General features: G+C 36.7%; 1 protein-coding gene across 1 annotated transcript in view; it reads right to left on the bottom strand.

Moving 5' to 3' along the window:
• Slc5a12 (solute carrier family 5 member 12) overlaps positions 1-27,616 on the bottom strand; it is a 50,273-nt gene that overhangs the window by 1,141 nt on the left and 21,516 nt on the right. The window contains exons 5-14 of the mRNA XM_032903870.1: positions 23,954-24,108; positions 23,709-23,849; positions 20,926-21,055; positions 19,855-19,943; positions 17,834-17,946; positions 10,709-10,776; positions 6,294-6,380; positions 3,539-3,705; positions 2,730-2,833; positions 1,003-1,130 (exon numbers count right to left, since the gene is read on the bottom strand). Coding sequence (XP_032759761.1) covers positions 1,003-1,130; positions 2,730-2,833; positions 3,539-3,705; positions 6,294-6,380; positions 10,709-10,776; positions 17,834-17,946; positions 19,855-19,943; positions 20,926-21,055; positions 23,709-23,849; positions 23,954-24,108 — 1,182 coding nt within the window. The remainder of the gene's footprint in view (positions 1-1,002; positions 1,131-2,729; positions 2,834-3,538; positions 3,706-6,293; positions 6,381-10,708; positions 10,777-17,833; positions 17,947-19,854; positions 19,944-20,925; positions 21,056-23,708; positions 23,850-23,953; positions 24,109-27,616) is intronic.

Below are 27,616 nucleotides of genomic sequence, written 5' to 3'. Positions count from 1 at the left end.
CAATCATGGATGAACCATTTGAAACTGTAAGCCAAAACCAAACCAAAATGCAACACACAACAATAAAATCCCACAGCTCCTCCTTTGAGACTTTGTCAGGAATTTTGGTAAGAGATAATAGAGAATTAGAAAATTGTGTCTACGTTATTCTGTATAATCATCTTCTTTAGCTCTCAGATAACAAAAGCTAATCAAAAGGAAAATAAAACTTGGAATCAGGGTTAGAACCTACTAGGCTGTCTGACTCTCAAAGTCATGAACTCACAGAACACATTTGACTGTGTCTTGTATTTTGTTCTTTTTCTAAAACTGGAAAACACAGACATTTACATTACAGTTCATAACAATAGCAAAAATACAGTTACGATGTAGCAAGGAAAACAATTTTATGGCACAGGTGTCACCACAACATGAAGAACAATATTAAGGTGTCTCAACATTAGTAAGGTTAAGAAGGTTAAGAACTCAACTGAAGGTTGAGAACTTAGTAAGTCAACAGCTGTTTGTTGTTTCCTTGTTTGTTGTATGATTGTTTTGTTGTTGTTGTTTTTTAGTTTCTCTTTTAAAATTTATTCTTCTCTCATATATTACATCCTGGTGGCAGTTTCCCCTCCCTCCAGTCTTTCTTATTCCCCACACATACACCTCTGCTCTGTACCAGATCCACTCCTCTGGCAGGAGATGGGGTAGGGGTATGGAGCGGGGTAAAGGGAGTAAAGGTAGAAGTCAATACCTGTTTTAAGAAGCCGTCTGTGCAGGAGAATGTCAGGAGGTGGGGGGCAGTAAGGGAGTGGATGGGGGGAGAAACAGCCATATGGTGGAGAGGGAGGGCATAGGGGGGCTTATGGACAGGAAACCAGGAAAGGGAATAACATTTGAAATGTAATTAAATAAATATATCTAATAAAAAATCAAAAAAGCATTCATTACAGCAGTAATAAAAATAAAATTCACCTTCAACATTAAAAAAAAGAAGAAGAAGCAGCTCATTCATTTGCTCACCTGCTCTGTTTCCTGATCATGCCGAACTCCACACCAACACAGAGTTTTGTATTTCTTAGACCAAAAGCAAAATAAGTTGCAAACTGGTCTTATTAAAAGTGGGTCAACATCTTTGCCTCTTTGCCTGCCTATGAAGAAAAAGGACACAGATTAAATGGCTTCAGTGCTCCAGGCCTCCCGTTTCAGCACAGGCAGTATCAATGGGAAGGCTTGAGAGGTGAATCCACAGAACTGGGGAGACTTCAGAAAGAGATGAGAGCTAGCAGTTATAAATTCACAAACTGTCGGGTCAAGAAAGTTCAAGAGCAGAGATTGAAGGAAAGGCCATTCAGAGACTGCCCCACCTGGCATATAGTCACCAAACCCAGACACTATTGCAGATGCTAAGAAGTGCATGCTGACAGGTACCTAATATAGCTGTCTCCTGAGAGGCTCTGCCAGAGCATGACAAATACCAGGGCAGATGCTTGCAGCCAACTGAGCACTGAGATCGCAATGGGGGAGTTAGGGAAAGGACTTAAGGAGCTGAAAAGGTTTGCAACCCCATAGGAAGAAAAACAGTATCAACCAACCAGATCGCCCAAGAGCTTCCAGGGACCAAACCACCAACCAAAGAGTACACATGGAGAGACCCATGGCTCCAGCTGCATATGTAGCAGAGGATGGTCTGATGCCCCAGTGCAGGAGAATGCCAGGGTGTTGAGGTGGGAGTGGGTCCGTGGGAGCACCCTCACAGAAGCAGGGACAGGGGGGAATGAAATGGGGGGGTCCAGAGGGGAAACCAGGAAAGGGGCTAACATTTGAAATGGAAATAAATAAAATATACATTAAAAAAAAAGAAAGTTCAGGACTATAAAGTTAAATTGTGATGACATATTCATTTTAAAAATGTTCCTCGACTAGTAAATTTTTCAGGCCAACTGGAGAAATAACAGGAAGTATGTTTCTTTTTTAAATTTTACCTAAATCATGTATTTCCAGGATCATCTAGGTCAGAATTTGTAAAATCAGGATCATTCTCACTGTTTCTTTTTCTTCTATTATGGTATCAACACCTTAGCTCCAGGATTCTACCACCCAATCTGGACTCCCTCATACTTTATTTCTGACCCTCAAAATATACCTAATAAGGGTTCTGCCCCTTTAAGTCCTACTGAGAACCAAGTCAGAATGACATTTACACTAAAACACAAAGGCTGATGAGGTCATCCTCCCAGAATCTTTGCAAATTTTCTGGCCAGGAAGACTAGGGTAAAAACCACATCCTACAAAGTACTAGTGAGTACAAGAGCCAATCCACCTAGAGGCTGCTGAGGGAAGCAGTATAGCAAGAGTCAAACACATAGATCAGATTCCTTCTGTGGCCTATTGTTATGTCTAAGCAGCATTTTGTGCCCGTCTGATATTTTGAGATTCAAATAACATGTACCACAGTATTACACCAGTCTGTCAAACAGTGTTTTATGTAACAGAGTTCTAATTAACTTGGTCTTTGTCAGTCAGGCTTTCTACAGACTAGGCACACGTCAAGCGTGTATTGTTAGTATGGAACTTTATATTGATTCCCTTACAGTTTGGGTACTACTCCACCCTGGGACACCTAGTTGCAGCAGGACTAAGCACCTCAGGAAGACAGCATTTTGTGGTGCCCTCAGCAGCAAATCTGTGAGGCTGCCCAGTCATGCTGGCATAAAATAGGCCTCAAAAAGGAAATACAGATAACCTACCTGTCAGGAAGCTGATGATTATTCCAGCGGCTATACATCCCAGGCAGCCCACAGCACTGAAGTAAAGGTAGGAGAGTGAATACCAAGTGTCAGCTAACACAGGCCTGTTGAGAAAATCAGCAAATGTTATCAACTCTGTTCATTGTTCAGAACAAAAGGACTCATCACTTAGGGGGCACTCGCTGTTCTCTTTAGGTTCTAGCATCTCTTAAAATCCCAAAGTTTCATATTTTGCTATTTAATTCTTTAATAATTAATCATAACATACTTTTACTTTTCATTATACATAATTCATATATCCCTGATTTATAAATATATATGTATATATATATGCATATATATAAAGAGAGAGGAGGAGAGAGATATTTTGCAATGATATACATGTGTTCCATTCTTTTTCAGTTACTTACCTTTCAATTATTTATTAACCCCAGGTTTACTGAAAAAAATTGTGACAGACCTTTGCCTATGTGTATGAATTAACAGAAAGTCTCCAAAGGAACGTGTCAGAGCTTTCAGGAATAGAAGCAATGGATTATAGACTAAACAGAAAGAACACAGCCTTCAGATACTTTACAGTGGGATCATCACCCCCATCTGTTCTTCAGATGCTATATATCTAACATCACATTCTTAAACTGTAGAGTATAATTAGCATCATATAATTACATAATCTAACATCCTTCCATTGCAGGTCATACTTCTGAACAGGAAGCTAGCTATGTTGCTACTCTTTTACTAAGTCAATATTTCCTCATCCAACCTAGCAGTATGCTTTAGTACAATTTTTTTAAACTCAGTGTTTATACCTGCTGGAAAGCTGGTAGGCTTCTGTTGCTGTTTTATTTTGTTGGGCACAAAATTCTGTTGATAGAGGCAAAGGTAACGTCTTAGAGTCTGGTGCAGGGTAAACAAAAGCTCCAATGGCCACCCAGAATGACAATGTGATTCCAGTGAGAAGACCACCTAGAGCACCCTTGATGGAGAAATATATAAGACATTGAGAGATTAGATGAAGGTTTTTCTTGCAATATTGATATCAAGTGTTAATTCTTTTTCTTGTAAGAGTGTTGATAGAAGGTATTATGTACTGTGGAGATATTAGCTGTCCACCTTTAATCTTGGTCATATGCATTGGCCACAGCTCAAACTGCCTTCATTTCAAACCTCAGAAATCAGATTTATTTACTTATTTAGTCACTTAGTTTCTGTGCTGGTTATGGACTCTAGGCTCTCATGCATGCTAGACCAGTTCTCTAGTGCTGAATCATAACCCCCCCCGAAAAGATTAGTAAAGTTACTTTAAGTAAGAGTAAGTTGTTCCTTAAGTGAAGTTTTTCTGCTGTTTGTTTGTTCCTCCTATTACTCTTGTAGCTTCAGTGTTTAAGAGAAGAATTTCAAAAGCTATAAAAAAGCTTGAGACATTGTAGTCAATTTTTATCGAAAGGGAATATACAGAAAGTCTGGCTGGGATTTCATTCCACAAGTTAGAAAAGTATTTGTATATCTCAAGTTTTGGGTTTGTTTGTTTGATTGATTGATTGATTGGTTGGTTGGTTGTTTCTAAACTCATAAATATATTTTATTATCCCCAGTATTTAAAGGTTATATTTCTTAATAAACAGTTGAAAATTGATGGATAATTTATCCTGTAAGGAAAACACTAGGATTACTGGAAATGTCACATCACATGCTTCTGTTTACCATTATATAGCTGAGAATTTTGTGGAAGAAATCAGCTTGTTGAGTTCCTGTTATGCACAAAAGGAGTTCTTTGTAAGGGCTTACAATGCTTTCTCCATTATTGTTTGATAAAATTAAATCAACATGTTTAAAGAAACAAATACTTATGCTTTGGCCTGGACAAGAAGTCTGCAAACTTCAATAAATGGCCAGATACGTGTTTTAGGCTTTATGATCTGTGAAGCATGTCCCAGCTGTTCATCTTGGCCCTTGTACCAAAAGAATCATGGACAATACCAAACACAAGATTTTGGTTGTGGTCCAGTGAGACTTTACTGATGGACATTAAAATTTGATATTAATCTGTTGTTAAATATAGTCATTTTGAGTTTCCATCTACTTATAAGTGTCCAGATATTCTTAGATTGCAGGTCATACCTGCAAACAAGAAGCCAGCTATATAGCTATGTTTGTACTAGAGATCAAATTTCCTGAACTCAACCTAACAGTAAAAATGCTGGTGAGTCAACCTCGTTAATTAACTACCTAGACAGGCACGTCGAGGCAGAAACTGAACCTGTTCCTGCAGTCACTGGGAAGATTTATGATGGAGTAGTTAAGGTCAGTGAACGAGAGAAGAGATGGCCCAAGTTCATAATATTTACTATCCTCTATGTAGAAAGATGTGCTTTCTCTGAATAATCAGAAGAACTAGGGTGTACTAACAAAGATAATCTCTATTTCACAACTTTTATTTTTTGAGATTATAATATAATTTTATCATTCTCCTTTCCCTTTTCTCTGAACCCTCCCATGTCTCCCTTATTGATCTCTACTTTAGTGATTGCTATTGAGCGCGCGAGCACGCACGTGTGTGTGTGTGTGTGTGTGTGTGTGTGTTTAAATATAACTTGATCAGTAAGTGCAATGTTACTTTTATGTATATGTTTTCAGGGTTGACCATTTGGCATTGGATAACTAATTCATGTGCTCTTCCCTGGGGAAGCCTATTTCTGCCCCTTTCACTATTCCTTAATTGCTTGTATTTGTGTAGAGCTGAGGCCTTATGCCTTTCCTATGTCCACATTATAGTATGTATTCTAGTAAAAATGTACATAACTGGATATGTCTTTTGAATATGAGTTTAGTAACTAAGTATTACCATAAATTATAACCTATGACATAAACAGTTTTATAAACCCAACAGAAATACAACAGAAGCAATTTTCACAGTGTTTTCCTAATAAGACTGTAGAATTTTTACAAATGCCTAAATGTTCACTTTATATCCAAGTTCACTACCTAATTCTACAAAACTATCTAGAATAGTATCAACAAAAACCAGAAAGCTATAAACATATAACCAGATGGGCCATCAAACTCAGAATTCATACATCAATAAAAGTCTGCTTCCTGGAGACTCTACAATTGTGCATGTAAATGTGTAGAGGGTGACACCACAAGTGACTAATTAGATAAAGAAAGTTATATTCAAAATGGATTTGAAAGGTACTATGATACTTCTCTTAATACTGGTCTGTACCAGATAAACACTCTACTTACATTTATTTAAAGACATGCAAAGGAAAAGCTAGATGTAAGAATATTTCTGCCTTGTCCTTTCAATGTATTAATCATTTGGCATTTGACCATTCAAGGTCACCTCTTCCCTAATTTGTCTTTTGCTCTAAACAGGTTTGAGTACAGTCTGATATAGGAGGACCCACATCCTGATTAATTCTATACCTCTGCATATGTATATGTTTATAAAATACGAATACAGGTGGCATACGTTTTAGGGGCTTTGTTTGTTTGTAAGGTTTCTCAAGTCAAGGAAAAAGGAGAAAGAAAATGAAAACAGCCTGATAAAACTGGGCTTACCTTCCAGTTTACAAAAGGAAACACGAGTCCCAAAGTGAATAAACCTAGCATCGGTCCACCACACATGCCATGGATACTGAGGGCAGCCTGTATGTAGGACAAAGCAGACCAGATAAGCCTGACAATCCCAGAGCATTTGTAGGCTCCCCTCACACAAGCATCCCTTCCTTGAACTTTGGATAAACTTAAGTCACATTCATTAATCATATTTCAGTTCTAAGGTCATTGTCAGTGATTGTAATATATATATATGTGTGTGTGTGTGTGTGTGTGTGTATGTGTGTATATGCATCTGGATGCATACCATTACAAACACACACATACATATGCTTCATATGCTTATGCACATCAATGTATATGTGCTTCTATGTATATGTGTTTAGAGTATAGCAATTTGATTAACTTGAGCCACATTATCTTGTTATAGCAAATAGGCTTTCCTTTGTTTCACTTGTTTAGAACTCAGAAGGCCATGGATCTAATTCCCAGTATCACAAGATATTTTGTAGGTTAGTTAAGTAATTTACTGTATCAGTAGTCTGTAACTCATGTTTCCTATCCTACATGGCTGATCAGGTATGTTAATTTGTTTTGAAATTTTTGTTACTTAGGCAATAATTATCTGGAGTCCAACCACTGCCCTCCCATCGATTGCACTTCAACTCCTGGAGAATGTCCATAGAGCATTATGAGGAGGCCATCAGACATCCTGTAATTCCTCCTTTTGATTTTTCTTTACATTTATGGATATTATCTTAATATGTTTTTGGATATTAAGAAATTTTGAGTGTAGCCTTTTCATATCTTTCACCCTTTAAATGACTGAACCAAATAAACTGCCTTAGGATTTATGGACTACCTATTGTATAAACATAAATAAAAACAGGTTTTCTAGAATCCATATCATTATTTTCATGCAAATGCATGAATAACAACATGAGAAAAATAGCGGTTTGGCAAGACTGAGAAAGTGTGCTTTCATCATGAAGAGTCTCTGAGACCTTCCAACAACTGGAAAATAGAAATGTACTGAACTGTGGTAATGAGCGTGTACACAGACACATGCACATACAACATATATAATACTACTTACGTTACAGCACTTTCTATATCTGTACAAGTGCCATGGAGATCCAAGCTTTAGAATGTTCCCAAGATCTTATAACAGTGTGTTTGTCTTGTGCCACCCAGGTGTCAGGCAGTCAAGAAGATCCACCCATATACTCTATAGACAGTGACTTACTCAATCTTCACACTCACTCAGGACAGTGACTTAAACAATGTTTGCAGAAAAGAAACTTGGGGTTAAAAGAAAGACACTCAAATCTATTTTCATTTAGAGAGTGGGCAACAGTCATATAAACCTCTGGATTTGTTTGACTTTAAATTTTTACATTTTTTTTAACCAAAAGAAGTCTTTAAAAATATCAAGAGAATTGGGTTCTCTCTCTCTCTCTCTCTCTCTCTCTCTCTCTCTCTCTCTCTCTCTCTCTCTCTTTCTCTCTCTCTCTCTCTCTCTCTTTGTGTTTGTGTTTTTTGAGGTGGGGTTTCTCTATGTAATGACCATCTCTCACTGTCCTTGAACTTTCTTTTTGACCAGGCTGTGAGTTGGAGGCCTACCTGTCTTACAAAGCGAGTTCCAGGACAGCCAGGACTACACATGGAAATCTTACCTTGAATAACTAAATGTGAAAAATAGATAGGAAAAGGATAGATAGATAGATAGATAGATAGATAGATAGATAGATAGATAGATAAATGGTAAAAATACCAAGAGCACAAATCACCATAATACCCTCCTTGTTTTATTAAAAGAAGAAAATGGCTGTGAGAGAACCTATCAGTGAGACTGAATTCTCACTGTAACCTGCTCATGATACTAGGACTTGATGAAGTTTCTGCTATTAACTTATTTATTCAACTTTCACTTCCTTCTTGTTATATAAAAATATAAATGGCCCAGCGATCTTCCCATTTCCTCCAGCCATAACATACGTACTTTTTCTAGAAATATGAGCTGTAATATATTATTATGATTTCCTGGTTCATTTTCAAAGAATTCAATCTCTATTATTACTTTGATAAGATGTATGAGATTAAATGTCTTTTCCTCTGTCTTTAGTTATTTAATATTTGTGATTTTTTGTTGCCGGAGGCAGGGTTAATTCATTATGATGTAGCAGCTCAATTTTGAAGATAATTACTAGTTATCATGAAAAGAGTCAATAAAATAATAAACATGCTTATCTACTCTTTTTTTTTCTTTTTTTCGGAGCTGGGGACTGAACCCAGGGCCTTGCACTTCCTAGGCAAGCGCTCTACCACTGAGCTAAATCCCCAACCCCACTTATCTACTCTTGATTCAGGGGAGGACTTAAGTCTCAGAGCAAGAAAAAAAAATTCAATCCAAGAGTACACATATATTCAAATGTTCCCTGTGTGTGTATCTGTAGTCTATGAAAGCAACAGAATTTTATTGTTACCTTCTTTTTATTGTCATCCAGTATCTTTATTTGGAGACAAACTTAATGCTGGTCTCATTCCTTTTGAGCCTCTCCTACAACCAGAGGACAATACACACACACACACACACACACACACACACACACACACACACACACACACGTACTCTATAGCCCTGGAGCTAGATAATGGCATTGAGCTATACTTACCTTGTTTAAAATGCCAGAAGGGCATCTTATACCCACTTCCAGAAATTTTTTTCTGTTGAGAATTTAATATGGATTCCAAAAGAAATCTCAGAGACATGTTTGTTTACCATAGATTAGGGATGGCCCTGAAATGTCCACTGCTTTCAATGTATTTGTCAATGCTGTCCTCTGCTATGGAGTTTTTATTTTTGTGGCATAGCCTCTAGATCCTAGAATGCCTAAGATCTAGAGAAGACCTGCTTTGGTTGTGATAAAAACATGTCTGGAAATATTATACGGCAAGATATTTGTCAACATTTTAACTCTCAGGAATCTTAAAAGGCTTTTGAATTTTAATCATAATAAATCTTGTCATCACTTCACGAGTTCTAACATCTTCCTCTTCTGAAAGGAATCCAGCTGAAATTTTACATCTTTAGTTAATTCAGGTCTGACCATAGTGAATATCAGGACACGGAACATAAGAAATGGACAGAAGGTTAGAGACTGGAAGAGCAAAGAGGTACAAATCAGAGGTGTCTCACAGGAAGCTGTCTGAGGCCCTCATTACTCAAGCCTTCCAGCTCTCCTCTGGTCCCACCCCTCACTCCCCAGCACACTACTTAGAATTAAACAGCTTTCCCAGCTGGTGGATTTCTCACAGACTTCAGAATACTAATATGTGTTTCATCACATGTTCTAAGGGAATACCATATGTGTAGCATGTTGCCCATGAGACCTGACTGTGGTAACTTTCTCTCTTGGAACATTTCACACACTGAAACTTTTCAGGACACATTTTGTAAATTCCTACACTAAAACAATACCACAGGACTTGAATACCAAACTTAAATGAAACGCCACACAAAAACATTAATTAAAAGAAGTTATTTCCCTTTTATGGCACTGAAAATTATGGCTACCAGCATCACCCACAAATACATAAGTATGGGGTGTATTTTTGTGAAGAGGAAAGCAGACTCAGTGCAATCATTCAGACATGTGCGACTTGACTTTCTGTTGGCTTCAATCTGGAAAATCAGAATCTACATATTGATTTACTATATTCAAATGGTGAAGAGGTAGAGTAAAAAAAAAATAACAATTGTCTTTATTTACTCAAATGTGGCAAGAGAAATGAGTGGATCATTGTAGAGACGCTCATCTCACCAGAAAGACAAGATATGGGTTTCCATTGCGAGCCTGCCAGCATCCATGCTATGTGGAAGGACTGTGCGACACACACTTGAATCAATGAAGTCAGTAGGGCCAGAATACTCAGCTGAACAAGGACAGAGGGACGAGTCCAGCTGTCTTAACTCACTCATTCTAGATACCAATTTCTTTCCATCAGACACTACAGGTGTCTTGCCCCTTCTGGAACCCACCACACATTAATTACAAATGAACTGAAAATGGAAAAACCCTCTCCAAAACTTTTTGTCAGAGAATCTTGGTTTAATCAAATTGGATGTTTTTTTTTTAACTACTAATCACAGTGAAAAAGGGAAAACAAAGGATCATAAGACACTGCAGGAAATGTGAGAACACCTGTTCTCTGCACTGAGAAAATAAACCCATTACAAGTCATACTATTACCACTTTCACCTTCGGAAAGTAATTTTGGTTGGAATTTACATGTATGTTCCATTGAATCTGGTGTCCATAAATATTATTGTTGGGCCTTAGAATAACAGTTAGGACATAGAAAGGGTAAAAGGAAATTCTGCTGGAAAATCAAATGTCTTCTCCCTCTTTCATTACCTGTACAACACTCCCCATGAGGGATGCAAGCACGGCCATGGAAGTACAAATAACACCGAAAAGGAGACCTGCAAGGAGGAAAACACATGATGCCATATTTCCTTAAGGTCAATCCTGAGCACCCATCCCGGCATCCAACTCAAGTTCTACTGAAGGGCTGTAGAAAGGAAAATTTCTGCACACAGCCAGCACCACCTCTACTCAGCACATTTGTAACCTTTCTGCAGGGAGAATGAACTTGAATCCAGGATCTAAAGATTACTTTCTGTCATTCCAGAAGTCTGTCATGTGGAACAAAATGAATGTGGAAAGGGTCTAAGAAAATCCAAGTTAATTTTGTGGGCACTAACTCCAGGTCAACCACTCACCACCAATAAGCTAAAGAAGCTACTGGACTCTTTAAAATGTGGACAGATTGTCACCTTTAATGTGCTGAATCAGCATTAGACTCCACAATCTGAAAGGCTTTCTTGCTTTTTCTTTTGGTGTTTTATTCATAACATGTCTATGTTTTTTAATAATGCTATAATATTGTTACAATAAATGATCAATTTGCTCATACATCAACATACAGATTTGTTTATACATTAGCACAGGAGCATCAGACACCACTGTCCTCTGACAACACAGGAGGTTGACACTGAAGTCATTGTAATGTCTAGTAACTTTTAAAGATGATTTCCTCTCTTTAAAAAATATTGTTTTCACACATTTCTATTTTAAAAACTTTCTAATAGCCTGTTCCTATATAACTCATCAGTGAAATAAAGGGAAAAATAGAATCAAACAGAGTAACAGACATAGTGGCAGTATCAATCTTAGTCAATGTGATCACTGTTACTTTAATATTCAACTTGGAAAAGTATAGAATCACTTGGGAAGGGAATCTCACTGAAGGATTGTCTACATCAAGTTGGTCCATGGGCATGTCTGTTGAGGATTATCTTGGTTATTTTGAGGTGGGAACCAGCCCCCCCCAACACACGCTATGAGTGTTGCCATTCTCTGGATAGGGGATCCTGACCTATATAAATTGGGGAAAATAAGTTCAACACAGCATGCAGGCACTCATTCTCTGCTCTTGGACATAGAGTTAACTAGCTGCTTCAAGTTCCTGTCACCTTGGCTTCTGTGTAGGATGGACAATAACTTGTAATCTAAAATGAAGCCTTTTTCTCCTAAATGTTTTTTGTTATACTAGTTTATCCCAGAAAAGGACATGAAACTAAAACACCTAAAGATTCAACCCGATGCTAATGTGACTATTGATTTAATCTTTTAGACCCTCCCTAAAGGTTGGGTGCTATGCCATACACTAGGGTAATAAAGTCAAAACTATTGTTTGCACAAAATATTCACATTCTGAGAATGTACTGTACTAAAGAAATCCAAAAATATATCCAAAATTACTTTCACAAGAATGATGCTTACTCAGTGGGGTAAGCCAGTAAGCAGCATCCCTCCATTGCTCTGTATCAACCCCTGCCTCCAGTTTCCTGCCCTCTTTAATTCCTATCCTTACGTCATTCTATGATGAACATTTATATGGAAATGCAAAGCAAATAAATTATTTCTTTCCCAACTTGCTTTCAGTCATGGTGTTTCATCATAGTAATCATAGCTAGGACAATGGATTTCTCAAAACTCAAAAGTATGTACTTAAAAGATTTCCATTACAGTACAGGCATTTCCCATATTAAAAGCCTGACAATAGATATTAAATTCTAGTTAAAAATATGCAAGCTAAAATAAATATGAAAAGTGAAATGGTGTTTGAAGTTTACTTTTAAATATTCAACCAATATGGTGGATTAATGGATTGGCAAAGAGTTGGATGGCTATGTGACAAAGTTTAGAAAAAATTAATGGGGAATTATATATTTATATGAGGGTGTTGATATGTTGCCACATTATATTTATAACAAAATATAAAGAACAGAATATAAGTCAAAAGTGAAAATAATTATTATGAGCAGAATTTTATTTGATGCTAGTTCAAAGTAATATTGAGAGAAATGTATATATCAGTAATACAGAGAGGGAAATTATGACAAAAACAACAAAGAAAAGTTAAAGAGAAGGGAAACAAACAGCTAAAATAAGAATTAAAAAGTAGATAATAAAAATTTATACACAATAATCACACTTCTGTAAAATCTAATTTAAATTTTGTGAGTAGATAAGAGTTGGGTAAGTGGCCGTGTATGAACTCTACACAACAGCAAAAAAATCGACCAAAAATATAGCAATTTCACATTGATATCAAACAGCTTAAAAATGTTCTGTGGCGAGACTGCACCCAGAACCCAGAACGGACCCAGTCAAACAGCTCCCTGCACTGAAATCCTGTGGGAGGGAGAGCTAGACCTTCAGAGGGGCAGACACGCCTGAGAAACCAGAGGAGACTACTCTCTAAGGCCATCTGGCCCCCCTGTGCACAGAGACCAGGAGAAGGAGGGGCAGGTCCTTCTGGTTGCTGCCCTCAGGGAGAGCTGAAACACAGCCCCAAGGAGCGACTTCAGACCCGAGACCAGAGGTAAGACCAACTTTAGTGCTCCACATGACCTGCCTGGTGGACTCAGGACACACAGAGGCAAAATTATCCTGGGACCGGACACTTCCGGTTTCTAGCTGGCACCTGAGCCTCACTGATCCCAGCACACAGCTCCCTGCTCCCAAACCTGGTGGGAGAGAGAACTGATCGCCCAGGCGTGTGGGCAATCCTCAGACTGCAGGGCAGGAGAGGCCGCCACTTCTGCCCAACTTTGCCCACATCCCTGGCCCAAGAGGAAACTGTATAGGGCCTCTGAGCACAGGAGGATAGGGGCAGTTAAGACACAGAAGCCCTGTGGTCCAGACTGTGCCCAGATCTGAACGGACCTGGTCAAACAGCTCCCTGCACCGAAATCCCGTGGGAGGAAGAGCTAGACCTTCAGAGAGGCAGACACATCTAGGAAACCAGAGGAGACTACTTTCTACCCACATTTCTGACTCTAGAGGAAAACACCTAGTGCCATCTGGGCCCCCTGTGCGCAGGGACCCAGGAGAAGTAGGGGCAGGGCCTTTTGGTTCCTGCCCAGAGAGACAGCTGAAAGCCAGTGGACAGGAACAACTACAGGCCTGAAAGCAGAACATTCTGTTTCCATAACTGGCTGAAAGAAAACAGGAAAACAGGTCTACAGCACTCCTGACACACAGGCCTAGAGGACAGTCAAGTCACTGTCAGAAATAGCAGACAAGGTAACACTGAGACAACCTGATGGCGAGAGGCAAGTGCAGGAACCCAAACAAGAGACCAAGACTACATGACATCATCAGAGCCTAATTCTCCCACCAAAGCAAACACTGAATATCCAAACACAGCAGAAAAGCAAGATCTAGATTTAAAATCACATTTGATCATGATGCTGGAGGACTTCAAGAAAGACATAAAGAACTCCCTTAGAGAAATGCAGGAAAACACAAGTAAACAAGTAGAAGCCCTTAGAGAGGAAACACAAAAATCCCTGAAGGAATTACAAGAAAACACAATCAAACAAGTGAAGGAAGTGAAAATGGAAATAGAAACAATAAAGAAAGCACAAAGGGAAACAACCCTGGATATAGAAAACTAAAGGAAGAGACAAGGAGCCGTAGATACAAGCATCACCAACAGAATACGAGAGATAGAAGAGAGAATCTCGGGAGCAGTAGATTCCATAGAAAGCATCAACACAACTGTCAAAGATAATGTAAAACAGAAAAAGCTACTGGCCCAAAATATACAGGAAATCCAGGACACAGTGAGAAAATCAAACCTAAAGATAATAGGTATAGAAGGAAGTGAAGATTTCCAAGTCAAAGGACCAGTAAATATGTTCAACAAAATCATAGAAGAAAACTTTCCTAACCTAAAGAAAGAGATGCCCATAAACATACAAGAAGCCTACAGAACCAGAAAAGAAACTCCTCCTGTCACATAATAGTCAAAACACCAAATGCACAAAACAAAGAAAGAATATTAAAAGCAGTAAGGGAAAAATGTCAAGTAACATATAAAGGCAGATGCATCAGAATTACACCAGACTTCTCACCCAAGACTATGAAAGCCAGAAGATCCTGGACAGATGTCATACAGACACTAAGACAACACAAATGCCAGTCCAGGTTACTGTATCCAGCAAAACTCTCAATTAACATAGATGGAGAAACCAAGACATTCCATGACAAAACCAAATTTACAAAAGATCTTTCTACAAATCCAGCCCCACAAAGAATAATAAATGGTAAAACCCAACACAAGGAGGCAAGCTACACCCTAGAAAAAGCAAGAAACTAATCGTTTTGCAACAAAACAAAGAGAAGACAAGCACGCAAACATAATCTCACCTCCAAATACGAAGATAACAGGAAGCAACAATCAATATTCCTTAATATCTCTCAACATCAATGGATTCAATTCTCCCCCCCCCAAAAAAAAACATAGATTAACAAACTGGATACGTAATGAGGACCCAGCATTTGCTGCCTAAAGGAAACACACCTCAGAGATGAAGACAGACACTACCTCAAAGTAAAAGGCTGGAAAACAACTTTCCAAGCAAATGGTCTGAAGAAGAAAGCTGGAGTAGCCATTCTAGGTAGCAATGAATAGCCTAGAAAGTGCACCAATGGAAGGGGAAGCCCTTGGTCCTGCCAAGGCTGGACCCTAAGTGAACAGGATTTTTTGGGGGGAGGTTTGCAATGGGGGGAGGATGGGGAGGGGAACACCCAAATAGAAGAGGAGGGGGAGGGGTTAGGGGGATGTTGGCATGGAAACCGGGAAAGGAAATAACATTTGAAATGTAAATAAGAAATACCCAATTTAATAAAGATGGAAAAATATGTGACTTGTGGCCATATTACCCTGAATTTAAGATCTAATCTGATATTTGCAGCAAAGCAGAGTTAAGCCTGACAAATATTTGAGTAGGAGAAAATATTATGAAAAAGTCATATAATCCATAATATTAACTCAGGAAAAATTGAATGATAGGGAGGAAAGAATGGAGATTTGAAGGAAGCATTTTAAAATTGGAGGTAAGGTAGTACAGAGAAAGTAGCTGTAATTAAGGAGAAACCTTAGCGTCTGACCTGAGGGCAAGGTTCTACCTATCAAAGGCTTTAAGCTGTAAAAATGCAAATGGCTTTGAAAGTAAGGTCCAAGGTAAGAAAGGCAGGGTAGGAGTTCCAGGCTTGCAAACTGGACTTTAAGCAGTCTCCTCAAGATCAACAGTCAAGGCACACAGAGGACCCTTGAGCTTCAGTTAGTCATCAAGAATGAAATTTTTGTTCTTTGCTGGAAAATGGATTGAACTGGAGAAATGAGAAGCTACAGATAGTAAATGTATTCAAAATACATGATACTTAAAAGAAAATGACTTTAAGAAGCTCATCACCATGTACAATGACTATACACAGCAAATGTAACAAGAATATAAATGAAATAAGTAAGCTATTGAATAAAGTATTGTATAATCATTGAACTCCTACATTTTCAAAGCATACATAGGAAAATTCACAATGTAAATTGCTACAAAAAATAGACACAGGATTTTATGTATATAATTTTACTTACAAACGAAATTATTTCTCTAAATTACCTGTGCTTTCTATAGTAAGCATATATGTTGCATAATTTACTGTGCTTTAAAAGCAACAAATTTGGAGGCTCGAGAAATAATTACTCATTTTATTATTTCAGAGCACACAGTGTTCTTGCAGATAACTTGAGTTGTTTCCAACACCCACATCAGGTAGCTCACAACTGCCTGCAACTCCAGTTCCAAGGGATTTGAAACCCTCTTCTGACTTCTATGGACACTATACTAGTGTACAGACCCATAGTCAGACATACACATATACATATGCTATCAAAAATAAGAATCAAATTATAAAAAAGCAGTGTTTGTGAAAATATAGTTCAATGTGATAACTGCTTCAGTGATTATAATATGCAATTTTAATAATTAAAAAACAATGAGAATCTCATTCATGTAGATATTAAAATTATATGAAAGCACCACTATCTCCCTCCAATTATTCATGTCTTTTCCCCAAACCTCCCTCCCAAATTCATGTCCTCTTTATTACTTTTTAGTAATCTTCTGAGTTCAACTAGTTCTGTCAATATACTCATATATGTGGGGGCATTCATTCATTCATCCATATTGACCTATGAGAAGCAACATCTCCAAAGAAAATTTAATCTCTCTTAACAAACAACCATCAACTATTCACCATCTATATCACACCCTTTCCACCCAATCTGAGGAAATATTTGCATTGGGGGTGGGATATGAAATATTATAAAAACTAGAGGTTGGAGAGAACTAGATCAAAACCTTCTCATGTGGACACGACAGGAACTCTGAATCAATATTCTAGAGTCGGTGAGTGAAGACAAGATAAGCCTATACCTGTAGCTGAGGAGATAATATACTTAAACAAGGAACATTCATCCTCTGAGACTACATTAATTGGTGTTTGCTTTCAAGAGATATTATTAGATAAAGTGGCCACAACTTACCTACCTATATATTCCCTTATTAATACATAATTATTGAACCTCATAATTCTTATATTCTATCTTGGAATACAACAATCAATTTTATAATTTATTACAGTTATGAAATTATAGTGAAGAACAGTTGTAAGGTTCCCTGACTTCAAAAGATGATGTCCCTCTTAAATTGACAGTTAAGAGAAGCAGGGAAAAGAATCATAAAAAGCAGGTTAAAGTCCTTGGTGAATGAATGAGTAATACATACATCCTGAGATGCAAAGATGACTGTTGGTTTTTATGGCCTAAAGCTTCCAGAGAGTCTGGAACAGAGCATCTCCTCATGTAAAATGACTAGTAAGATCAATTCAGCATTATCAAGATAAACTGATGTAGAAAAGTAGGACCAGAGCAAAATAAACTGGATAGCCATTCCTTCCTGCTACCCTTCTGGTAAGAACTATGGAAGCTGGAGAATCTACACATTTGTGTCTCCATGGGTATTTATATCTATTCATGCATCCTTAAAAGCACATGGAAGATTCTAATATTCATCCCATCTAACGTTCATAATATGGAGTAGAATTTCTACCAGCTATACCTACATAAGCCTTTACTGATCCAGGTACTCAGCGTGTCGGAGAGATGTGGAAAACAGCTCTTGACAAAATCCTCAAAGGTCACTGTTGCTAAGGCATTGATGCTGGCAGCCACTGTGCTATAAAAAGAAAAACAAAATAACACACAAGAAAATGGTCTGAACTAAAAAGGATGTGTCAAATGACAACCTTATCATCCAGGAGAGGCATGGCAACATAATCTTAAGAAATACAGATATCCATATATGCCCACGTTCTAGAACACAGTGAATTACATGGCCCGTTTATTTATCCTTCAAACCTTTATTTATGTAAATACTCTCTGAAAGAAGCTAAGTTTTCATTTTATAACTCCCATTAATTTCCCTTGACAATATGTAACAAATAGTAAGCAATAGTGGAAGAATTTTCTATACAAACACCAATGTGTGCGTGTATGTATAGAAGTGTCACTCTAGGCTCACTTGGAAAGAATAAGGATGTGACTGTCCTAACCCCAAAGTAAGTGCAGTTTGCCATTAATTAACAACATATCTACCTGTATATCCACTTATTCATAGATAAGTGTTAGAAATCATAGTCCTTGTAGTCTATTTTGGAGTACAAGAATCAATTTTACAATTTGTTACATTTATGAAATTATAATTAAGGACAGTTATATGGTACTCTGACTCTGACAGAAGATGTCCCTTTAAAAATGACAGTTAAGACAAGCAGGGAAATGATTCATAAAGAGCGAGTGAAAGCCCTTGGGGAATGAGAGAGAAATCATAAGCACACAAATTCAGGGATAAAAGTGACTGTTGCCTTCTACAGGCTGAAGCTTCTAGAGTCTGGAATGTATTAGTAAAGGAGAAAAAGAGAGGGCCTGAGAACAAACAAAAACAAAAACAAAACAAAAAAAAAACCTAGAAGCTGTGATGTGCTCTCTCTCTCTCTCTCTCTCTCTCTCTCTCTCTCTCTCTCTCTCTCTTTCTCTCTGACATCACAAAATTGAGTTTGATAGACATGACAAAGCATCAGAAAGTTTGTGTTTTCTTTGCAAAATAGCATGAATGCTCATTTAAATTCCTCATAGAGAACAAGAATCTTTTAGTTCAAGAAATAACAGAATTAAATTTATAAGGTGTAAATTATCACCCAAGATTGGTTACTTCTAAAGAATATCATAGAACAATAATTTCAACTTCAATTATTTGTCCTTGTTCACAAAGCCTAGTTATACAAGGAGACAGAAGGATATAATTCACAGAAAAGATGAAAACTTCAAATATATTTATGACTTTAATAATTTGAGGGAAAATCCCATAAGGTCAATTAGAAATAGTTGAGATTAAAAAGTCTCAATGTATAGAAAATTGTGTAAAATAAAACTAATAACCAACTTCTGACACATACAGCATGACACAATGTTATATTCATTAAAAGCAATAACATCATTAAGCTATAGACCAAGGGAGGACTACAAAATTAGAGGAATAAAAATGTAGCATTTATGAAGTATTTGAAATATATAGAAGAATTAGGATGGAATAAAAGAAATGTTTTCAGTAGTTGGTGAAAAACGTTTATTTATTAAAAAGTAAGACAAATGCCTGAAAATTTAGAAGGAAAATCACTGCTCTATGTGATTTTTACATCACTTATATAGGGTAAATGATTAATATTTTTACCCATTAATAACAAGAGGAATATACTGTGCCATTCATAGTAATAGAAAAGATATCCCTACTCACTATGAACCAAAATAATAATATCAAATATGATTTAACATTTCAGTATTTCAAAGTCCCTGCCCCCATTCTTGATAAATCTCTAGTTTCCTCATCTGCAGACTGACGAGAGTTGAGTGTAAAGCTTCTCTCTTACATGCTATGTGATACCAATGATCAAATAGAAACAGAACACTGCAGTGGCCACTTGACCCTCAACAGGTGTTCACTAGATAGTTGGTCATGGCTGTCATCATTCCAGTCAATTCACCATTACCATCACCATCATCATCTTCAGCTTGTCAACATACTAACCTCAGAGTTCCACTAAAGGCACAAGCCACAAAAAGTCCTGGCAGCCCTGGCATAGTTGCAAAAATCTCCATGACAAAATATGGCATCAGCTAAAAAAAAAAAGAGGCAGAGATAGAAGGAGGGGGAAGGAGAGTATTAATTGTCAGTTCATCAACATCTGAAATGTTGGAATATAGATTTCAGCAACTGAGATGAGAAAATTATTTCCCAGTATCTTTCTTCAATGTGTGAATTTTTCTTGTATGTTTTCTCTGAATTTAAAGTTAATCTCTAAAGGCCCATCCTTAACATATGTCTTTCAGGGAACCTATGTGTAGCCCAGATTGTTGGAAAGGAGACTATCCATAACAGAGTGGGATAGCAGAATAGATATGGAAAGAAAAGAGGATTGAATGTTTCTCATGAGAGTATTGTGTCTAAGTTTTAAAAACCACATTTAGTGATCTATACTCTCATGACATATTTTGTTATGCTGGCAATGTAATAATAAGTATTATGAGAATAAGAATTTTTTGTTCAATTTTACTGTTTAATGTTGCTTTGTTTGCTTGTTTGTTTGCTTGCTTTGTATTTCTCTAACATGTTCTCATACAACCCAGAAAATCATCTCAAATTCATTATGAGACCAATGCTAGCCTTAAATTTTTGATCCTCTGGGTCAATTTTTAAATCTGTAATTCCAAGTAATTGACATGATGCTCACTTGTGTTCAGTTTTTGACTAAAGAATCATTAATCAACCCTAGATTACATAGAAAAGGAGTTATCACCAACAGCCCAAACACATGGATTGAAGCTTACCTTCTACTTAGCCTTAGCCTGTCTTCTGACTTTGTCTTTATGAACAAGGGAAAGTATTCTCTTTCTGTAGGCCCTCTTCTATATATTAGAATGCACTGTGTGTGTGTGTGTGTGTGTGTGTGTGTGTGTGTGTGTGTGTGTGTGGTAACTCAGGAGTTAAGGTAAGAACTCGGTGGCTTGTGCTTGGCCAGGAGGGGTAGGCTTACATAGAAAAATGGTAACTCTACCATTACACAACATATTCCTGCTATGAAATCAGGAAAGTGTATACCTGGTCTGGTGCCAAAATAGCACCATAAGTCCAAGGGTCACAATCCTTGTAGTAGGCGTACATGATCAAGCCACAGAAGACGGCACACACCACAATTATCCAGAGACCCAACAAGTTAAAGTACAAGGCACTAGAAGAGAGCACATGAGCAATCATCCTGACGCATTGCAGCTGAGCAAAAGATTGAAGGGCATACTTGAAGGACTAATCTCCAGCTTTCAGGAAGCACTACACTTTACAGCTTCACATTAAAGGTGTCATCACACATTTTAGGATAATTGCTAAATATGAGTAAGTTAAGATTTCTATGAAGTTTCCTTTGAATAAGAGTTTTTCCCTCAGATTGCAATGCGTATGGTACATGACCTATTTTCTTGTATAAAATTTTACATAATGATTATTCCCATTATATAACTTTAAGTAATTTCCCCATACACAATTAATGAAGCTGTCAAAAAAGCCAACTTATATTTTAATAATTTTTCTTCCAGAGAGATAATAGGGAAATGACATAAAAATAGCTAAGTATTGGTTACAGTTGCTTTGGAGATGAGGGCAGATAAAAGTTAAAGTCAACTATTTTAGGGACAATAGGAAGAATCAACAATAGGAAGATCATCTTAAACATTTGCAGACATTAGTTTTATTCTACAGCACACAAGCACAATTACAGTTGGGTGCTTTTTCAAGATCCTATACATTACTTGGCTTTCATGTAGGAATTTGACTGTCAAACTTTTACTCATATTCTTAATCTCATGGAAGACTTGAAAGGCAGGCTTTACATTGTGCTGATAAAATAAAAAATCTCAATGTGATGAGACTCACGGTGTTCCTTCTTGTTTGTTTGTTTTAATTCAGGCCAGATTTGAAGATGATTCCACATTTAAATGTAAGAATATACATTTCATTCATGGCAACCATGACATGATATAGATAGATAGATAGATAGATAGATAGATAGATAGATAGATAGATAGATAGATAGATAGATAGATATACATGCTCACATGTATACACTCTTCTAATATGAGGGTGTCTGTATGTTTCTGCACAAACATGAGAGAATGACTTTCCTTAAACATTGTATTGTTTGATAAATGACAAATATTTAACAAATACAATATATTATTGTTGGTGTTTTGAGAAAAAAATAATGACAAATATTTACTTCCTCACACCCATTTCTCACTTATTAAGAGGCAGAAATTCAACATATCACAAAAGAAAGCAATATCTCAGCATATGGTAAATACCTAGTGTACTAACAATTTAAGAGGCAAAGGAGGAAAAATTTAAACCTAGAACCCTGAGCTATTCTTGAATAAATAGAGATACTATTTCAAAACTATATCAGAATATTAAAGGGAAAGAAGAAAATTCTATATTTCACCAAAAGATTATTCTCTTGATATATATATGATTCTAGATTACCTAAAAGCAGATTTTTATTTGAACTTGAATTTTACATGAATTTTAAGATCAAAGCCCCATCTATATTTTAGCATTTCATCTATTTGATAAAGTGATGACCATGTATTTGGAAAGCATATTTAATATAATTTACTGTATATATATATATATATATATATATATATAATATTGTGTATCACTGGTTGAATAGAATGTCAGATAATATATCTTGTCTCTTCATTTTGAATTATAAAATATATGTATAGTGAATGTATAGTGATGTGGTAGTTCCCACTGTGGAATTCAACTTACAAATGGTTGAGTTATTTCAAGACAATTCTATATCTCACAGAGTGAAAATAAGAAATTTACATTGAAAATACTTTAGAATTGTGTGACTAGACTAGAGGAGCATCTCTGGGTGGGGTGAGAAATTCCATTTTAAGTGAAATTTGGGGGTTTCTGATAGTTGTATAAAATAATAGAAAAATGTCTTTGTTTTCTCTCTAGTAAGTGTACTGTTCTGGAATTTTTGCCGGAATCTAGAAAATCAAGCTGTGCCTATTCTCATATTCTGAGGTAAACTATTCTTGTGAGAGCCACAGCAGCCACATAACCATGGCCTTACATTTTATACTTCTTACATCTCTCCTTAGAAATGTTAAGGTTGGCAACATGGGTTAGAGAATCCTGAAGCATAGAATTAGCAGAGGGTTAACTTTGGCTGATTTGCAAATGTAAAGTAAAGCTTGATTTGTTCCATTTTTCTAAGTATCTACATTTAGGGAAACAGAAGCTTAAGGTAAAGCTATGAGAAGGTGATAAACAAAGAACTAGGGCTTCTCATTGGGATGAATGAGTAAGCAAGGTGGTTGTGTAGCTTTAATCAATAGCATGCATGTATTCCTTGCTTTCTTCTGTGTTTGTACTGTAAAAGCCTCTGGCCTGTATTCCCTCAGTGGTGCCATAGCCATATTTGAAATGAAGCTGCCTAATTCATCAGTTACCATGTTTTTCAAATTAATGATTTAAACTGTCAACGTATGTCTCAATTAACCTCCAAAAAAAATAATAAGCTATAGCCAAGGATAACACACAATGAATCAAAAATGACCAGTGCCACCTTGCCATGGAGACTATAAGCAAGAGACGTGATTTGCTCCTCTTCTGTACTGAATGCACCCAATCTAGTCTATTTGTTTCTCAGTAAATAAAGACAGAAATTAATCAAGAGAAAAGCCAAGCAGAGTATGCTGAAATGGAAATAGTTTTTACTGAAATAACTCCTCTAGTTTTCACGTGCATGCATACTTTAATGACTCACTAAGGTAAAAGATAACGTAGAACTTTTTTCTTAATTGACAACTTACAGCTTAGCATGCTTTTCTGTTTTGCAAGAGATGCATCTTTGGATGGTTGATTGGTTCACTCCATAGATTCCAAGCCAAGTAAAAGTTCCTCCCACTGCGATTGTCCAAAAGGTATGCCGTCTGAGAGGATCTACATCAAAGCTGTGACACAGAACGAAGGTAATGACAGTGACACTGTTATCATTGTATAATTAAATTTTAATTAATTAAATTTTATAAAGCATGAAAAATAGCATTGGACATACTCAACAATGTCTAACCGGGATCCATTTCGTGCTTGTTCTAATACATTGTCGAAGCCACCAACATGATTTGATCCTTGAATGAGGACTGTTAAGAAACCCACAATCATGACAACCATCTGAAATGCATCTGTCCACACCACTGCTTTTAAACCTCCCTAAAATAGGAAAAATAGTACAAGTTATTGAAAATGAGATCTGTAACCCCTCCAACTCAGACATTCTTCCCACTACTGAATCACATTTGAATTCATTTTGAGCTGTTACTGAACATCTCTTAAAGGTAAAGTCCTGGGTTTAATATATCAATAAAATAGTAAGTGAAGAAGAGAGGTCCCCATGAAATAATTGTATGAGTTTTTAAGATTAATGATAGAATAGGAAATTAAGAATAAATACAAATCTTTACTTTAAAGTGTGGGAAGAGTAATGAAAGATGAGTTACTTTTGAGAAGTACAGTAGAGTAATGACCTGGTCTGAGGAAGTGACATTAGGGTAAATTCTGAAGAATGAATAAAAATTTATGAGGTTCCACACCAAATTGAGATGATGTCCAGGGGATATGAAGATAAAATAAATGTAGGTTTCTCGGAAATGAGAGAACCCTGGGAGATGCAAATGTGGAATGTGGATAGAACAAAAGGCACATTGGTAAATTTTCTGGAAGTCAGAATGGATATATTTAGATAAGACCATTTAAATAATTCCCCAAGGACAATGGGAGCCATACAATGAGATTTGTTTCACAGAACCCATTGGTTAGGTACTATGAATTAAAAGGCCGCCATAGATTAGAAAATTCCAAGTTATTCTTGATACCCAAAATAATCAGTGGTTTGAAGCAGGGCAGAAAAGGAAAAAGAACTCTGTGGTTTTTGAGAGATATTCAAGAGATAAGATTCTCATAGTGCATGAAATACAGAAGAGGAAGTAGTGAAAAAATTCAGTGCACACACAAAGGTCCAGCTGGACAAATTTAGAGTTTTAATGAACTATTGATTGAGACAAACAGTGAGACCAAGTCACAGAGAGACAGACGACAAAGACAGAGACACACACTTCTCAAGTAGCAGCTAAGAAGGAATAAATATCAGTTTCTACATATATAAGCAGTGAGGAGTTTTAAAATCAGCATAATGGTTAGACAAACCAGAGTTTCAGAAAGCTTACTTAAATAGTTAAGTTCACCATAATTATTAAGCAAGAGATTAAAGCAGTGAATATGCCAAAAATGCCTCTCTTGTAGAGGAGGGGGCAGAAAGAAAACAATGTCCTATTCCTTTACGGGGGTCCTAAATTAACTGAAGAATTAACTGAGACTACAGCTGTGTTCTTTTCTTCCTGAGTTTTAAAAGTTCCACAAGTGATTCTAATGTAGAGTTCTTGCTGAAAACACGTGTGCAGAAAAGAAAGAGAAAAATGAGAGCTCGTTGTAGCATTCCATCACTTGAGTCCCCTAGGACCATCATGAACACGGCAAAGGCAATTAGGGAAAAATTAAAAGAAGTGGCATATAAGTGTGTTTTGCAAGTGAGTAAGTGCCAGGGAAATGAAAGGAGGTGATATTTTTAACACTAAAAAAATAGAATTACCATCCTGTTACTCCTCCAGAGTGTCAGTAACTTCTATGAAAAGTTGAAACACTTATCTTTAGTTTGAGAGGAAAAGAGACACTGGAGTTGCCCACCATTTACTTGGTTATTAAAATTAAACCATAATCTTAATCTTAATCATTGAAGTCTCTGCTAAAAGCATTGTATTTGCGTAGTTTTCAAATCATATTTTGAAGAACAATAAATCCCCCCCAACCACATACACATCTCCAATATAGCACTATCTTGATTGTCTTTAAGGATGCTAAACTCAAGAAGCACAGTAACACATGCCTTTAATCCCAGAATTTAGGATGCAAAGGCAATCAGATCTCTGTGAGTTTGAGGCCAGCCTCGTCTACATATCAAGTTCCAGGATTCAGTGGAAAAAGTGAAACCCTGTCTCAAAAAACAAAGATGTTAATTTGTTTCTGATTCAAACCTCAGTTTTTCAGTATTATGAAGAGGAAATATTAAAGGCATCCATTTTCAGAGCATACTTAGCATTAGTTGTATAAGATTCTGCACATAACTGGACATCATCCAAGAGTACAGACTGGGAAATGTCTCTCTCTCTCTCTCCCTCCCTCCCTCCTCCTTCCTCTCTCTCTCTCTCTCTCTCTCTCTCTCTCTCTCTCTCTCTCTCTCTCTCTCTCTCTTTCCTCTCTCTTTCCCTCTCACTATTGTTTAATTAGTCTTCTTGCATTGACCACTAAATTACAAATGACCTGGATAGCAGTAATCATTTTTAAAAACCTCTTCCACTGATTATTTCCCAAGTGTTCATTCACAAGATCAAAGAATAAAGAGAGTAAAATATGAAAGTCACTGCAGGAGAAATAATTTGCCTTTTGGGGAGGCACAGTCACTCTTGCCTAGCTAGACAGAAAAGAGATGGAACATAGGTTTAGTGGGGTAAGGATAGATGAGGGACTTGGGTACAGCTAATGAAGAATTTCAACCCCACACTAACAAGCTTGTTACTCTGCGAAATGGTTAAAAGCAATAATCTGTTGAGTCCATCAACATGAAAAAATGCTGGTTTTAGGCATACAGACTGTGTAACAAAGATTGGCAGCACAGAGTTGGTTCAAGTATATAACTGTTTTTCTTTTTCTTTATGCAGTGACTATTGAAACAAAGACTTATTCCTACTTACTTTTGAGTTTTTCTTATTCTGTCAATACCTATTTTCCTATTCTCTTGCTTAGATACCTTGAGATGCTTTATTTAAACTCCACTTTCTCATTTTGGCTGTTTTATTGCATAGGTCCTCCTGAAATTTTCTCATCCATTAATGAATGTCAAATTTTAAAGAATACAATGTGTTCCAAATTCAAGATTTTTGAAAGTTTTAAATCTTATTGCTGTCTTCCTAACTCACATGTTATCACTTCATATTTTGCCAGGTTCATTCTTTAAACCCATAACAATACATAATAATTATGTTTTTCATATTTTATATTACAAATAATAATTATAAAATGTAATAATATTACTTATAAACCACATTAAAACAACAATTATCAAGTGCCAAAGCTTGAGATCCTTTCTATGAAGTGCTTAGGTAAAGAAGTGTTTCACATTTCAGAGTCTTTACAGATTGGGGAAGGTTCATATAGAGTTGATGATAGAGTTGTTAGTACTAACTCAGATATTGTTAGTACAATATCTGAGATGTTCTAAAGTCTAAAACATTTTGAGCATCCTGCCCACTCATAATAAATGTAAGATTTGGGTGGCATATTGGACTTTTGGATTAGGGTCACTCGGTTTACATTTCCTTTCTTTTCAAAAACTACACTATTTAAGATAGTCAGTGTTTCCATTCCCTTCATAGTATTTCCTTTATAATAATCCTTGGGGATGATTTGTTAGTTGTAAAGACTCTGGTTAACTGATACTTGGTCCCTCACAGATAGCTTTGTTGGGAACTTAACTATAATTTAAGAGTAGTGTTTTCTCCATCATTGAATATACGATTTCTCTGTTTCCAGCCTTAATAAATAATAGAAATTGCTAGAAAATCTGCCAGAAAAGTTCCTACATAGCCTCTTTTTACATCATCAGCTT

This window comes from Rattus rattus, chromosome 5 (genome assembly GCF_011064425.1).
Source record: "Rattus rattus isolate New Zealand chromosome 5, Rrattus_CSIRO_v1, whole genome shotgun sequence".
NCBI classification, from domain to species: Eukaryota; Metazoa; Chordata; class Mammalia; order Rodentia; family Muridae; genus Rattus; species Rattus rattus.
This window is presented reverse-complemented; position numbering and strand designations above follow the sequence as displayed.